The sequence below is a fragment of the Monodelphis domestica genome, chromosome 8 (assembly GCF_027887165.1).
Source record: "Monodelphis domestica isolate mMonDom1 chromosome 8, mMonDom1.pri, whole genome shotgun sequence".
In the NCBI taxonomy this organism is placed as follows: domain Eukaryota; kingdom Metazoa; phylum Chordata; class Mammalia; order Didelphimorphia; family Didelphidae; genus Monodelphis; species Monodelphis domestica.
Window position 1 is genome coordinate 12115952 of NC_077234.1, and position 14891 is coordinate 12130842.

General features: G+C 49.4%; 1 protein-coding gene across 1 annotated transcript in view; it reads right to left on the minus strand.

Moving 5' to 3' along the window:
• Positions 1–14891, minus strand: part of LOC103093240 (anosmin-1-like) — a 69881-nt gene that overhangs the window by 29718 nt on the left and 25272 nt on the right. The window contains exon 6 of the mRNA XM_056808477.1: positions 7077–7124. Within this exon, the coding sequence (XP_056664455.1) occupies positions 7077–7124 (48 nt within the window). The remainder of the gene's footprint in view (positions 1–7076; positions 7125–14891) is intronic.

Sequence of the window (14891 nt, forward strand, 5' to 3'; positions counted from 1 at the left end):
TAAAATGATGATTCCCACCGATGGTGGGAAAAAAAGGCAGAAGAAATCCAGCGCTTTGCTGACACGAAAAACTACAAACAATTTTTCAGTGCCCTCAAGACTGACTATGGGCCATCAAAACCCACCACCACTCCCTTGCTAGCCTCTGACGGTGACACTCTCATAAAAGATAAAAAAGGCATCAGCAACAGATGGAAAGAACACTTCAGTCAGCTTCTCAACCGACCCTCTTCAGTCGAACAAAGAGCCCTTGACCAGATCCCCCCAAAAGCGCTCCATTGAACAACTTGACGTCCCTCCTTCAATAGAGGAAGTCCAAAAAGCCATTAAACAAATGAGTGCAGGCAAGGTACCCAGTAAAGATGGGATCCCAACCGAGGTGTACTTAAATGGAAAGGTGCTCCAGGCATTCCACATAGTGCTGACCAGCATATGGGAAGAGGAAGACATGCCCCCAGAACTCAGAGATGCCTCCATCGTAGCCCTATACAAGAACAAAGGCTTACGAGCAGCCTGTGACAACTACAGAGGCATCTCACTACTCTCCACTGCTGGAAAGATCCTCGCCCGTGTTATACTCAACAGACTCCTGTCATCTGTTTCAGAGCAGAACCTGCCTGAATCACAATGTGGCTTCCGACCAGATCGCAGCACCATCGACATGGTCTTCATGGTGAGGTAAATGCAGGAAAAATGCTTTGAGCAGAACCTGAGTCTCTACATTGTCTTCATAGACCTGACAAAGTCGTTTGACACAGTGAACAGGGACGCATTGTGGGTGATCCTCAGCAAGCTCGGTTGCCCAGCAAAATTCATCAAACTGATCCAGCTCTTTTATGTCGACATGACAGGGGAAGTCCTATCTGGTGGAGAGACATCCTGTCACTTCAACATCTCCAATGGCGTGAAACAAGGCTGTGTCCTCGCTCCGGTACTATTCAACCTATCCTTCACCCAAGTATTACGACATGCTGTGATGGATCTAAATCTGGGCGTCTACATCAAATACCGACTGGATGGCTCACTATTTGACTTTCGCTGCCTGACTGCAAAAACAAAGACAACAGAGGGACTCATCCTGGAAGCTCTCTTTGCAGATGACTGTGCTCTCATGGCCCACCAAGAAAATCATCTCCAAACCATTGTGGACAGGTTCTCCACTGCAACAAAACTGTTTGGCCTGACTATCAGCCTCAGCAAAACAGAGGTGCTGTTCCAACCTGCACCAGGGAGGCCAACGAACCAGCCGTGCATTACAATCGATGGCACACAGCTTTCTGACGTCAACACTTTCGAGTACCTGGGCAGCACCATTGCCAATGACAGGTCCCTAGACCACGAGATCAATGCCAGGATCCAAAAGGCCAGCCAGGCACTTGGGTGGCTGTGCTCCAAAGTAGAAGCTCAAAGTGTACAATGCAGTGGTCCTGAGCCTGTGGACACTGTACCGGAAGCACATGAAGCAGCTGGAGCAATTCCACCAGCGCTCCCTCCGGTCAATCATGAGGATCCGATGGCAGGACCGAATCTCCCACCAGGAAGTCCTCGACAGAGCCAACTCCACCAGCATCGAAGTCCTGGTCCTCAAAACCCAGCTATGATGGTCTGGACACGTCATCCGCATGGACCCACAGCGAATACCAAGACAGGTATTCTACGGTGAACTGTCAGCTGGACTCAGGAAACAAGGCCGACCAAAGAAAAGATTCAAGGATCAGCTAAAGTCCAACTTGAAGTGGGCTGGCATGACACCAAAGCAACTAGAACTCGCTGCCTCTGACAGAAGCAGCTGGCGAACCCACATTCACCAGGCCGCCGCCACCTTTGAAGATGAGCGACGTCGACGTCTTGCCGCTGCGTGTGAACGCCGACACCAGGCCACACCCGCACCTCCCGTAACAACGGGCGTCCCATGCCCCATGTGCCACACACTGTGCGCCTCAGCCTTTGGACTCCAAAGCCACAGGAGGGTACACCGTAGATGAAACTGCACAAAGACAATCGTCATTCTCGGTCACCGAGAGACCACCACTAATACCTAAAATGAAGAGGAGGAGGTGGGCTGTTACCCCCACTCTCCTCCCCTGAGCCACAGCCTGACTCTGGAGGAAGCTGACAGGAGCCACAAGGGCGTGGCTCCATTCCACACAAGATCCTGGTCTTCCCTCGGGAATGTGCCTGTGTGTAGTGTGGCTGGCTGGCTCCAGAGAGCGCCAATGGCTAACTGGCTTTGCACAACTTAATCGCTTGGGAACCGCCCTTTCTAGCTTGGAGCTGGAGGCCTCCAAGCTAATGAGTTTAGGTCCAGCTGGACATCCCCTCCCAGGCAGCCCAGCCGGGCCTTTTCTGGGCCTTTGAGGGGAACCTTCCCATTTCTAAAATGACAGGCCAACGGAGGGAGCCCCGTCTGATGGGGACACCCCCCCCCCCTTCAGCTTCTCTCCTTTTCTCTTTCCCTCCTCTTCATTCTCGCTTCCCAGCATCCTTAGGAGGGAATGGAGGAAATCTCTGCCTGGCCGCCCCAGACAACAAGGCAGCTTCCAGTGGCCTCCTCGGGGCTCTTTGTCAGAAGAAACTGTGTATAAAATGATGGGGTCTCTCGGCCTGCTGCTGGCCGACTGCCCGACACAGAGCTGGCCTCTGCTGGCCGCTCGGCTCCTCCTGGCCTTGAGAGGAGCGAAAATGGCGGCAGAAGCTTGTCTCTGCGTGGGATGATGCAAGGGGCAAGAGCAAGAGGGGCCTTGGGCAACCCTTCTGCCCCTGGCCCGAAGGGGACTCGGGAAGGGAGGTTCGGTCCTGGAGGGGGAGTCTTCCCTCTGCCCTGCTGTGAAGGAGGCAGCTCCGTGGCCTGCGATGTTTCGGCTCCAACCTTTTCAAGGAAGGAAGCCTCTATTGAACACCGGCTTTGTGCTGGGCAATGTGCAAATGGCTGCACCTATGAACTCGCTGAATCCTCCTAACAACTGTGGGGTAGGACTTATTCTTGTCGCCATTTTCCGAGTGGGGAAGCTGAGGCAGACCACTGCCCAGGGTCACGTGACTGAGGCTGAATTTGAATCCAGGCCTTCCTAGCTCCGGGTCCTCTGCTCTGTGTGTGGTGGCACCCTCTAGCCGCCTTAAAAGAATACACTGAACGTAAGTAACATCCTCTCTTGGAGTGGAAAGCCCTTTGGAAAGGTTAAAGCACTATAAATGGACTAATGACTATTGCTATTAATTATTGTTCCACTGTGGGAATTTTCCCTGTGGCCACTGAGGCTGGCAGCCCTGTGGGGTTCTGCTCCGGCCGTCTTTCTCCGGCAAACTTCCCTGGGATGGCGGAGGGCGCCGGGACAAGGTCAGTTTCTGGGATGCTACTTGGCACGTGTCCTTTCCAGACCCTCCCAATGGCTGTGTTGGACAGAATGTTCGTGATTCGGCCGCTTGTGCCTCCTCTACATCCGGCACAAGACCTCTCGCCCTCCAGAGAGGAGAGACCAGAAAAGATGGAACTGCCGAAGGGTATCCTGGGGCAGAGAAGGCTCCCAGAGTCGCGGCTGCTTTGCCTCAACACATGTCTAAAGCGGCTGGAAGAAGGCTTTGAAAGGAAACACCACACTGTGGTGGTCTCCGGTTTGGAAAGAGGTTGCCCAACCACCAGCAATTTTCATCTCAGCACTGGGGACGGGCAGCCTTCCAGCTTCTCGGAATCGGAGCCTGGATGTGCATTTGGCTTCTTTTCTGAAATACAGAACCTACATTCCAAGATTCCAATGCACAAGAAGTCAGCCTTGAGGAGTGAGGCCAGTGGAGCGTCCCCCCTCAGGCCAGTGGAGCATCCCCCCCCCCAGGCCAGTGGAGCATCCCCCCCCCAGGCCAGTGGAGCATCCTCCCCTCAGGCCAGTGGAGCATCCCCCCCCCTCAGGCCAGTGGAACATCCCCCCTCAGGCCAGTGGAGCATCCCCCCCTGGAGGCCAGTGGAGTCTCTCCCCCCTCAGGCCAGTGGAGTCTCCCCCCCCTCAGGCCAGTGGAGCATCCCCCCCTCAGGCCAGTGGAGCATCCTCCCCTCAGGCCAGTGGAGCATTCCCCCCCCCCCCAGGCCAGTGGAGCATCCCCCCCTCAGGCCAGTGGAGCATCCCCCCCTCAGGCCAGTGGAGCATCCCCCCCTCAGGCCAGTGGAGCATCCCCCCCCAGGCCAGTGGAACATCCACACCCCTCAGGCCAGTGGAGCATCCCCCCCTCAGGCCAGTGGAGCATCCCCCCCCCCCAGGCCAGTGGAGCATCCTCCCCTCAGGCCAGTGGAGCATCTCCCCCTCAGGCCAGTGGAGCATCCCCCCCCCTCAGGCCAGTGGAGCATCCACACCCCTCAGGCCAGTGGAGCATCCCCCCCCCCCCAGGCCAGTGGAGCATCTCCCCCTCAGGCCAGTGAAGCATCTCCCCCTCAGGCCAGTGGAGCATCCCCCCCCTCAGGCCAGTGGAGCATCCCCCCCCCCTCAGGCCAGTGGAGCATCCACACCCCTCAGGCCAGTGGAGCATCTCCCCCTCAGGCCAGTGGAGCATCCCCCCCCTCAGGCCAGTGGAACATCCCCCCCTCAGGCCAGTGGAGCATCCCCCCCCCCTCAGGCCAGTGGAGCATCTCCCCCTCAGGCCAGTGAAGCATTCCCCCCCCCCCACCTGGAGGCCAGTGGAGTCTCCCCCCTCGGTCTTGTCTCTTGTTCTCTGGCAAAGATGCTCTTCCTCAAAGGAGAAGGACAGGACGTGGAGGGGCAGTGATGGGAAGGTCTCACAGGCTCATCCAGCCTGTCTAATCCATTGGACAGAGGAGGATTGTACTGGGTTTGCATGTGTTCTGCTCCATTAGCCTGTGAGCTCCTGGAGAGCAGGGGCAGGGTGGCGTTTTTTTGCCTTTTCTTTGCTTAGCCCATAGTGGATGCTTAAACAATGCTAGTCTGACTGGGGGAAGGAACTGAGGCTCAGAGAGGCTGTATCACTTCCCCCTGCAAGGATTGGTCCACCTTGGAGCCAGCTCTCAGGCCAGAGAATCCCCGAAAGCCAGGATGGGCATTTAGCTTCTTTGGGGATAAACGTTGTGATCCCTGGCAGGAGGGCCGAGGAGGAGTGACTTCTCCAAGCAAGGTGGCTTCCCTAAAGGCCTTCCAGGAACTTCTGAGTCTGCCTTAAGTCAAAATCAGATCTCATCACACTTGATTAAATAAGAATGCCGGGTCTCTGGAAACTCTAGCTTTGAAATGTCAACAACATATTTGAGGGTCTTTCCTCCCCTTGATGTGTGTGCCCGCCTCTTAGAAACGTTCCAGCAAGGCACATGGACGCCAAGAAGAGTCTTCCCACGCCATTAAAATGGCGACAAGAACAGAGAATCTTCATTATTAAGAACATGCCTTCTTGTAAGAAAAAGAGGTGATTCAGCATTCCGAAGAAACCAATGTGGTCCCAAGAGCCGTGAGTCACATTTACAAGGATCAGACGCCTCCAGGATGCAGAGCAGCACCCAAAGAAGAAACAGAAGCTCTTGGCACATCCTTGAGACAAATGGCATCAGAGATCCATTGGCTGGCTGCCTGAATTCCAGGGGTCCTTTGATTCTCCTTTGTTTCTTTGGACTGTTTGATCTAAAGGGAACTTATCTGAGAATCAGAACCCTGGGGACCAAATCTACCTGGGTGACTGGGGTCGTCCTCTATACTCCTCTGGGCCTCAGTTACTTCATCTGTAAAATCAAGGAGTTGGACCAGATGACCTTAGAGAGGCCCCTTCTGTCACTCAATCTCTGATCATGTCTATCATATTTATGACTTTGCAGTTTGGGCTAAGTTATTTAACTTTCTTGGCCTCAGTTTCCTCATCTGTAAAAGGAAAGGGTTGAATTGCAGGACTTAATTCTAAAATCCCTTCCAACTCTAAAATCCGTGCTCCATTTTATTGTCTCTTCACCATTTTGCCAACATTTTGTAATCGCCTTTGGGGAAGGAGGGGGAAGCTGTTGTCTAAAATTAAGGTTAGGAATTGTGGTGGTGGGGAAGGGCACATGTGGGGTTCAGGAGACCTCATGGCTGCTTTAAAAAGCCACTTCGCAGAGTAATATTTTTAGATGCATCAAATAAAATACATAATATTACAAAGGGCACCAGTTCCTTTGAAGTCCCCTTTCCAAGACATTGAAAAGCCAAATTCATAGACCCCAAGTTAAGAACACGTGGCCTAACTGGTCTTTTGGGTCCCTTCCAGTTCTAGATATAGGGGTCTATGATTGACCAGGACTCATTAAATATACTGGACTGTGCTCGGCGTGTTCTTGACTTCTTTTCATGTTATGGTTACCTTGGACAGTCTGGTGGCGGCTGAGGATCCCTTTTCAGAATCATGTTTTTAAAATAATGTCCAGAAGGTTATAAAAGGAAACCTATTATATAGTCATCGAAATATTGCAGAATAAGTCCACGGAGCTCAGATTAAGATCTCCTCCAGTAGGTGCTTCTTGGTTGACTGACTGGTTGATTTCTAGTACCCCAGCGTGGGCCATTTTCTAACTTAATAGAAGGTGTTGAGGATTATGTCCACTGAAGGCAAAACAGACATTTGGACTTCTGGATCCTGCCCATCCCAAGCTCTTCTTGACTTATGGACAAGGGACAAAAGACGACATCCCAAGGGGTCAGTCTTGTCCCCCTGATCTCAGACCTCAAGGAATGAAGTTGGAGCTAGAAATAATTTAGGGTCATGAGGATGGAAGGTGATGGTGCAAAGGACGACAGGGGGAAGTCTAGTCCTCATCTTCTAGTTGGGGGGAGGCAGACCTGGGAGAAGGATGCCTTCCAGGGACCCCGTGAATTATAGGCTAATGGGAGCCCAGGAAGTCAGGCTCAGGGATAGGAGTCACCTCCTTTCTAAGGAGGAAACTTGTCCTTGTACCCTAGGGAAACATCCCATCTGCTCCATGCTAGTTACACTTCTGCTAAGGAATCCCTTCCAGGCCAGTGGGGAAAATAGATGGAAGGCACAAAACCCAACTCCAGTGGATTGGAGAAGAAATAAGCTGATTCACAGAGAAGGTAGAAATAGGAAGAGCTTCTCACCTGAGAACACCTTCGGTTGTTGCTGCACCAGGTCAGAATGTCGTCATTCTAGATGGAAAAGAGAATCAGAGAGGAGCCAGCATGAGTTCCAATGTGCTGCTGGAATGAGAGCATCAGCTCCTGGGAGACTTCAGGATAGAGCCATGATGTATGTTCTTGGACTGGCCCATTGCCATCCTTCATATTGAAAATGACTGGCCAGGTGCCCAAATAAGACGAGGATGGGACCCAGAAACTAGCTACCACTTGGAGGAAGGCAGAGGTGTGTGAGAGAGATAGATCTAGGGGCTGGAAGCCTGGGTTCAAGTGATGGCTCTGATGATGCTCACCATCTGGATGACTTGGAATAATCACATCACTCTGGGCTAGAGTTTCCTCATCTGCAGAAAGAGGGAAATGGCCTAGAGGGCATCTGAGGTGCCTCTTAGCTTTCTTTCTGTGGTTCCCAGGATTCACTTTCCTTCTCTGAGGCTGGGTTTCCTCATCCACAAAATGGAGATAATAGCACCCACCTCACAATGCTCTTATAAAGTGAAAAACTTGCATTGATAAAACTCTCTAAGGTATACAAAGCAAATGTCTCATTTAATCCCCATACAGTCCCTATTTATTTATATGTGACCTTAGATGGCACTGTGGTTAGAGCACTAGACAGAGAATTCAGAAGACCTGAGTTCAAATCAAGCCTCATACACTTCCTAGCTGTATGACCCTGGACAAGTCACTTAATCTCTGTTGACTCCAGTTCCCTCAACTGTAAAATGAAGATCACAATAACACCTTCCTCTCAAAGTTGATGTGAGAATCAAATAAATAATCTTTGTAAAGTGCTTGGCTCAGTGTTTATTATTCTTATTATCTTCCCAGGGTTGTTGAGATCAAATGAGGTAATATTTGTAGAGGGGATTAGCTCAGAGCCTGGCACATAGTAGGTGCTATATAAGTGCTAGTCATTATTATCCTCATTTTATAGTTAAAGAAATGGAAGCTGACAGGTGAATTTACTTGCCCAGGGTCATACAGCTGGAAAGTATCAGGTTGGATTCTAACTCAGATCTTCTTAATTTCAGGTCCAATGCTCTATCCACTATGCTCTTGAGCTGCTAAGCATAGTACAGGAAAGCACCTTAAAGCCTTCAGATGTTATAGGAATATGGTCTTGTTTTCCTCATTATGCTATCATTCATGATTGTCAGTATCATTGTGGTTATCAATCCCCCCTCCTCTTCCTCTTCATCAAATGTTACAGTAGTCTTAGCCAACATTTCTGTAGCATTTTAAGGTTGGAAAGCACTTTACAATTATTTCTCATTTAATCCTCAACAACTTTGGGAGGTAGGTGCTATTATTATCAAGCATGTTTTACAGAGGAGGAATCGGAGGCAGATAGAAGGGGGCTGGTTTGCCCAAGATCACACAATTAGTAAATATCTTAGACAATTCTGGAACTCAGAGCCTTTTGACAACAAGTCTGGCTCTCTATCTCGACATCAACTAGCTACCTCATTATATATATTACATATAATTGTATATAATCATAATTCTTTTTGTGTATCAATCATTGGTATCATAATCCTCATAACCCACATTTTACAGGGAGAGGAACTGTGATTTGTCTATTGACACAGAGTTTGTAGGTATTGTAGCTGTGATTTGATTTCAGGTGTTTTTCTGACTCCAAATCATTTTACTATGAAAGTTGCTTTTTAAAACATCTATTTAAAAGATATTTTTAGATTTAAAAAAATAAAACATATTTATTTAATAAAACATTTTCTCACGTCATAATTTTCAACAAGCATCTTCTGATAGTATAAGATCCAAATAGTTTCCCTCCTTCCCTTTTCTCTCCCCTCCCAGAGATGGTAAGCAATTTGATTTGGGTTACACACGTAGGATCGCGCAAAACATATTATTATGAGAGAATGTTCATACAAAACCAAAACCTCCCAATAAAGAGACAAATAAGCTAAAGAGGAAAACAGCATGCTTCCATTTGCCTTCTGACTCCACCAGTTCTTTCTCTGGGGGATGGATAAGACTCGTTGTCCGAAGTCCTTCAGAATTGTCCTAGATCACGATATTGCTGAGAGTAGCAAAGTCTATTATAGTTGATCATTCCACACTATTGCTGTTACTGTGTACCATGGGCCCATTCCCTCTCGGAGTCTCAGGTTCCTCCCCTGCCAAAGAAGAGGGTCTCTCGCCTAACCTCTGTGGTTCCTTCCAGCTCTCTTCTCAGCTTGCAGAGCTCATCTTCCTGAGCCCTAGCCTTGGCTTGGACTCACTCCCTACAGAGAGTATCTGGCTTTGTATGGGGGCCCAGCGTTGTCCACTTCTAGTGAGGGTCCGAGGCAAGATTTGAACTTGAGTCTTCCTGACTGCCAAGGCCTGTCCATTCTGCCTTTCATAGGCTCCCTCTCCTCTATGGCAGTAGCTGCTGGAGGGTCCGCCTGCTTCCAGGCTCTCCCCGTTCCAATCCATCCTCCATTGAGTCACTCAAGTGATCTTCCTAAAGGGCAGAGCTGACCGAAGCATCCCCCCTCCTCTATTCAAAAAGCTCCAGCGGCTTCCTGTGACTTCCAGGATCCGGTGACGTCCTCCTCTTCAGCCCGAAGTCCTTCCTTCCCCACACGAAGGAGGTCCCCACCCCCTGGGGAAGGTCAGACAAGTCAGGGCGCTTGAGTGTAATGGAAACCAGCTGGGCACCAAGAGGTGACAAAAGGGAATGTGCGGGGGCGGGATGGGAGCACCAACGTGTGCTTGTAAGAACATCGTAAAGAGCTGGAAAAGATGGAGAGATGGATCCGTGCCCCAAGTGGCCGGGACTCGAGGAGGCTGATGAGGAGGGTCTGACAGCTCCCGGCACAGAGATGAAGGATTCGGGATGCACAAGAGGCCAATGGGAGAATTTGCTCTGCGTGCCTGCGACTATTTACACCAAGGGTTTTCCTTCTTTCTTCTTGGTAGGAAGGAGGCAGGAGGCACAGAAGACATGGTTACTTGAAATAAAGCAAAAGTTTAAAAACAACGGAACTGAGAACTGTCCCCCTTTCATTGGACTCTCAGCCTTCCTTCCTGTCTTTGACCCTGCTGGGTCTTCTCTTGTGTTCCAGCTTTCCAGAACGTTCTCACAGCCCTCTGCCTTTTCATGGCGTCTTTCTTTGTGCCTAGATCCCTGTTTTCTTCTGGCCTCCCTAATGCTCTTTTTCCTGCTTAGCTCCAGTTCTGTGACGTTCCTCAGCCAGAGAAAGAAAGAGGAGGCGGATTTCATTCTATGCACGCGATATGTTCCAAGACCCTTTGCCCAAGGTGGCAGTGGCTCGCCATGGCGAACCTCCTTACTTGGTGAGGATTTCTCATACAATGGACTTTATGACTGACGTTTCTTAGGCTTGTCAGAGCCATCAGCATCACTCCTCGTACTTTGGGGCCATCATTACCGACAAACCCATTCGCATTCATGGACTAAAGAGAAGCCCTGCTCTGCCCAGGATGCCCCCTGTTAAAGCAAGAGCTCCAGGCAAAGGCTGATGGGGGAGATCCTTTGGAGCAAAGGGCTGTCTGTCGTGCCTCTCAGAGCTGAATGAGTGACTGGGTGAACTGCTGTGGAGACCTTACGCTGCGGAAAATGGGCGAGTTCAGTGTGTAATGAATTTATTTTACCCAGTTTTCTGTCTTTATTTATTTATTTTTTTGATTGCCAGTGGCATAGGTCTGGACTCTCAAGCATGTAAAACAAGGTCCTACTCTATTAAAAGGCTGTTATTGCTCTAGAGAGGCAGGAGGGACAACCACAACATTTCAAATAAAATAAGAGATAAATGGAAGTGGTGGGGATGGGGATGGGGAAAATGATACTTTCTTTACCTCTGGGGAAAGTTTAGGGAAGAGGCTACCATTTGCGGGTGGGGGGGGTAGATAGCAGGAGACTCACCCTCAAATGATTTAGATTTTGTCTAGAACAACCTGATGCCCCCACTTCAGGAGGGACCAGACCAGGGCCAGCAGTCGGCCCCCTCAGAGCTGGGGTCCAGTGAAATGAGGCTTTGGTTTGTTTTAGGCGAGCCAGATTGCCATGGGATGAATTCCCACATCTGGGTAGTGGGATCTCCCAAACCACTGCCCCTTCCACACTTCCTTTTTCTGGGGAAGGCACCACCGTTGTTGGGGCCACCCAGGTCTGCAGTTCCCACTCCCCTTCTAGCCAGTTTACAGCACTTGTCCTGTCTGGCTTCTGTCTCTGCTTTCTACTGCTCTAAGTTCAGGGCTTTGACACGGCTTCTCTTGACAGTCCCAGGAAGCTCTTCCCTGAACCCCCTTCAGCCACACTCTCCTCCCTTCAATGCATTCTCCCACCAGATTACAAAGGGATTTCCCCAAGATCAGGGCTGGTCGCATCTCTCCCTGTTCAATAATCTCTGAGGATTCCCTAAATAGGGAATCACGTAGATTCACATACTGTAGAATCACACAGGATTACATCTTTGTATCATCTCCAAAAAGCGCTGTTTGGGGGGCAGTTTTATAAGGTACATAATTATTAGGAGAGCAATATGTGTGTGTACATGCTCTATATTGACACAGGTCGAGGCATACATTTACATATAGCACATTTATGTAAATATAATATACACAGTACATATGCTATATGTAATTTTATTATTCTATTATACACACAATTTATAATTTAATATTATTAAACAATAATTAATTATATATTTTATTTATATATTATATATAATACATTAAATAATAATTAATTATTAATAATAATTATAAATAATAATTAAATAAAAATAATATAATATTATAATATACACATATTATACACACAAAAGATTTTCTATATCCACAGTCACATATCCATCTATATATCTATGTATCTCTAGGTAGCCATGTATCTATCTTTTTGTCTATGTTAATTTATCCATCTTATTCTATCCATTCATCCTTCCATCCATCCACCCATCTACCCATCTATCTATCTATCTATCTATCTATCTATCTATCTATCTATCTATCTATCTATCTACCTCTCACTCTGTCTCTGTCTCTCTCTCACACACACACACTTTCTCCCTCTGTCTCTTTCTCTTTCTGTCTGTCTGTCTGTCTGTCTGTCTCTGTCTCTCTTTATCCAGATGGGATGTGGGATCAAAGATTGGATCTGTGTCCCTGAGGAGTGGTAGGAAGATTAGAGGCTGTTTGTGGAAAGAGTGAGGAGAGAAGAACTGAGATGGAAGACCAAGAGAAAGGTGGGATACAGAAGTCAGAGGAGTGAGCAGTTGCCCTAAGAGGTGGGGGTCAGGGGAGATGCAAGAATCTGAAGAGAAGGGGGCTACGAGGTCAGGGATGGCTGTAGGGCTGGGCAGAAGGGAAGGTAAAGAAGTCTCTGGGGAAAGACCCCTAAAGACCTGAGGTGGCCTTACCTGTAGACTTTGGAAGGTCATTCTTAGCTGGGTGATGTACAGGGAGAGACACCTGGAGGAACACCTGGCCGTGAACAGCTCCTGCTCTGTGCTGCTCTGGGAAGTAGCTGGGCTGGCAGCTCCCATCTCTGCTGGCCCTGCCATCAGCACCCCCAAGGCCAGCACCCCCAGGATATGGGGCTCTTTCTGGTCTAGCATTGCACCCTAGACCCTTCCTGTTCTTCCCTGTCCCTGACTGCAGAAGTACCTCAACTATGACTTTTTCAGAGGCAAGGGGAGTAGGGGAGAGAAGAAGAGGCAGAGGGAAGTGGGGAAAGCACTTGAGAAGGAGGAGCAGAAGAGGAAAAAGAGGAGGAGGAGGAAGAGAGGAAAAGAGAAGAGGGGGAGGGATGGGGAAGAGAAAGAGGGCGGGAGGAGATGGATGAGGGGGCGGGGGAAGAGGGAGGGAGGAGAGAAGGGACTGGGAGAGAGGTGATGAGAAGGAACATAGGACATGAGCAGAGAGGAAGGGTGGAGAAGAGAGGAGGGGAGGAGGGAGAGGGAGGGGTGAAGCTGAGGACCAGCAACAGGAGAAGAAGGTCCCCCCCTCCCAACCCACCCCCACCAAGGTCTCTAAGTACAGGCACTAGAAGAGCCCCTAGTATCTGATTGAGTGGAGATAACTTGGACCAGGCAGTGCTGGGGGCTCCTTGTAAGCAGCCCCAAATCTTTGGAGGTTTGGCAGGAAGAAGAGAAGAAAGGAGAGAAGATCAAGAAGAGGCCTGGGGAGAGGAGAAAGGAATCAGAAGAGCAGGAGCAATGCCTTTGGCCACTTGCTTCAGGGTGGGTTTGGAGGCTTGGAAAGCCCTTTGGGAAACTCAAAGTGATTTATTGGTATCAGATGAGGATGAGGGCAGGCAGTATGGTGTAGTGAACAGACCATGGCTCTGCTTGACTGTGGTACTTTGGGCAAGTCACTTCCCTCCCCTAAGCCCAAGTTTCATCCTGAGTAAAAGGACAGGGTTGGAGCAGAGGATCTCCAAGGGTCACTCTAGCTCCAATTTTTATGATCCAAGAATTGATAATATAACAAGGGGTATGTCTCTGTCATTCACTTTAATGTTCATAAAGCACTTTCCATACAGCCTCTCTTTGGGCCTTAGAACACACGTGGGGGCAGGAGAGGCAGGATAACCACCTCCCTCCTCTTTTTTCCAGTGCCAGGATGCCTGCCATAGACAAGAGTTTGAGACAAGGTGCCCTGTGCCAACACGGGAAGGGAATGAGATCTCCAACTGGGAGAAAGACTTCATGGAAGAGGTAACATTTGGGTGACATCTTAAAAGAGGGCAGGACTGTCAAAAGGTAGGGAAGACCCTCCCCTTAGGGGAGCTGCGTGAGCCAAAGGACAGAAGTGAGAAAGCCTGCTGTGTGTGCCAAGAGTAGAGGCACAGCTTCATCTGAGCAGGGCACTGGGAGAGGCCATCTGATCCAACTCCTCACTTACAGGGGAGGAAACAGTACCCAGAGAGGGGCAAGAACTTGTTGAGGCTGCTCCGAGGGAAGCTGGACCCTCCCCGCCAGAGCTCCTGACTTCCCAGGTCAGTGGCCTTCCCTCTGCACAGATCTGGAGAAGAGGTAGCTGCATCACTCTAAGGTCTTCCAAAAGCACTCTTTGGTCCAGAATAAATACGACTGCAGCACTTGGAGCATAATTGTTTCCTGAGTAGTTTCAAGTATTCCTCCAGGCTGGTGTGCCAGTGGAGCCAATGAAATTCAAATGTGGCCTGCTTTTACTTAGCCTTTTAGAGCGTTTGCTGCTGCTGAGGCCACCGAGGAAGAAAGTCAGATCATCCCTAGCCCTTGAAAAGTGTTCCAAGTAGATACACAAAGACATGCGGAAGCCTATGAATTAGGTGCGGAATGCTGGAGCCAGCTCGAACCAGCTCAGGAAAGCCAAACGGTCCATTTTCAGGGTCCGTATTTATGCCTCAGAAATTGGAAACCACGAACGTCTTTGTTGTTTTGTTGGTTATCTACACATCAAGTGGGGGAGAAATGACTAATACAGAGGAGGCTTAAAAGTGTTTGGAAAATCCAGCCAATCCTCAACATTTGCATGTTTAACTTCAAGCATTCCAGTGATTTTATTGACAGTCTCTTTGCTGCTGGTAAATGGCCATGTAAGGTTCTGTGTGGGAGAGAAAATAATGAGAGGAGTAATGCCCACAGCTTTGTGGAGAGGCTGCTGTCCTACTAGGTGCGTCACTGGGCTTGTTCATCCTACCTTTACAGAGTTGTCAGCTCTTCATGTATTCTTTGTATATTTTTGCTGTGTGGCAATTAGGCCTCCAAATCCCAGGGCGGATCTTTTATGCTCCAAGCCCAAGCGTGCAAGTCAGTG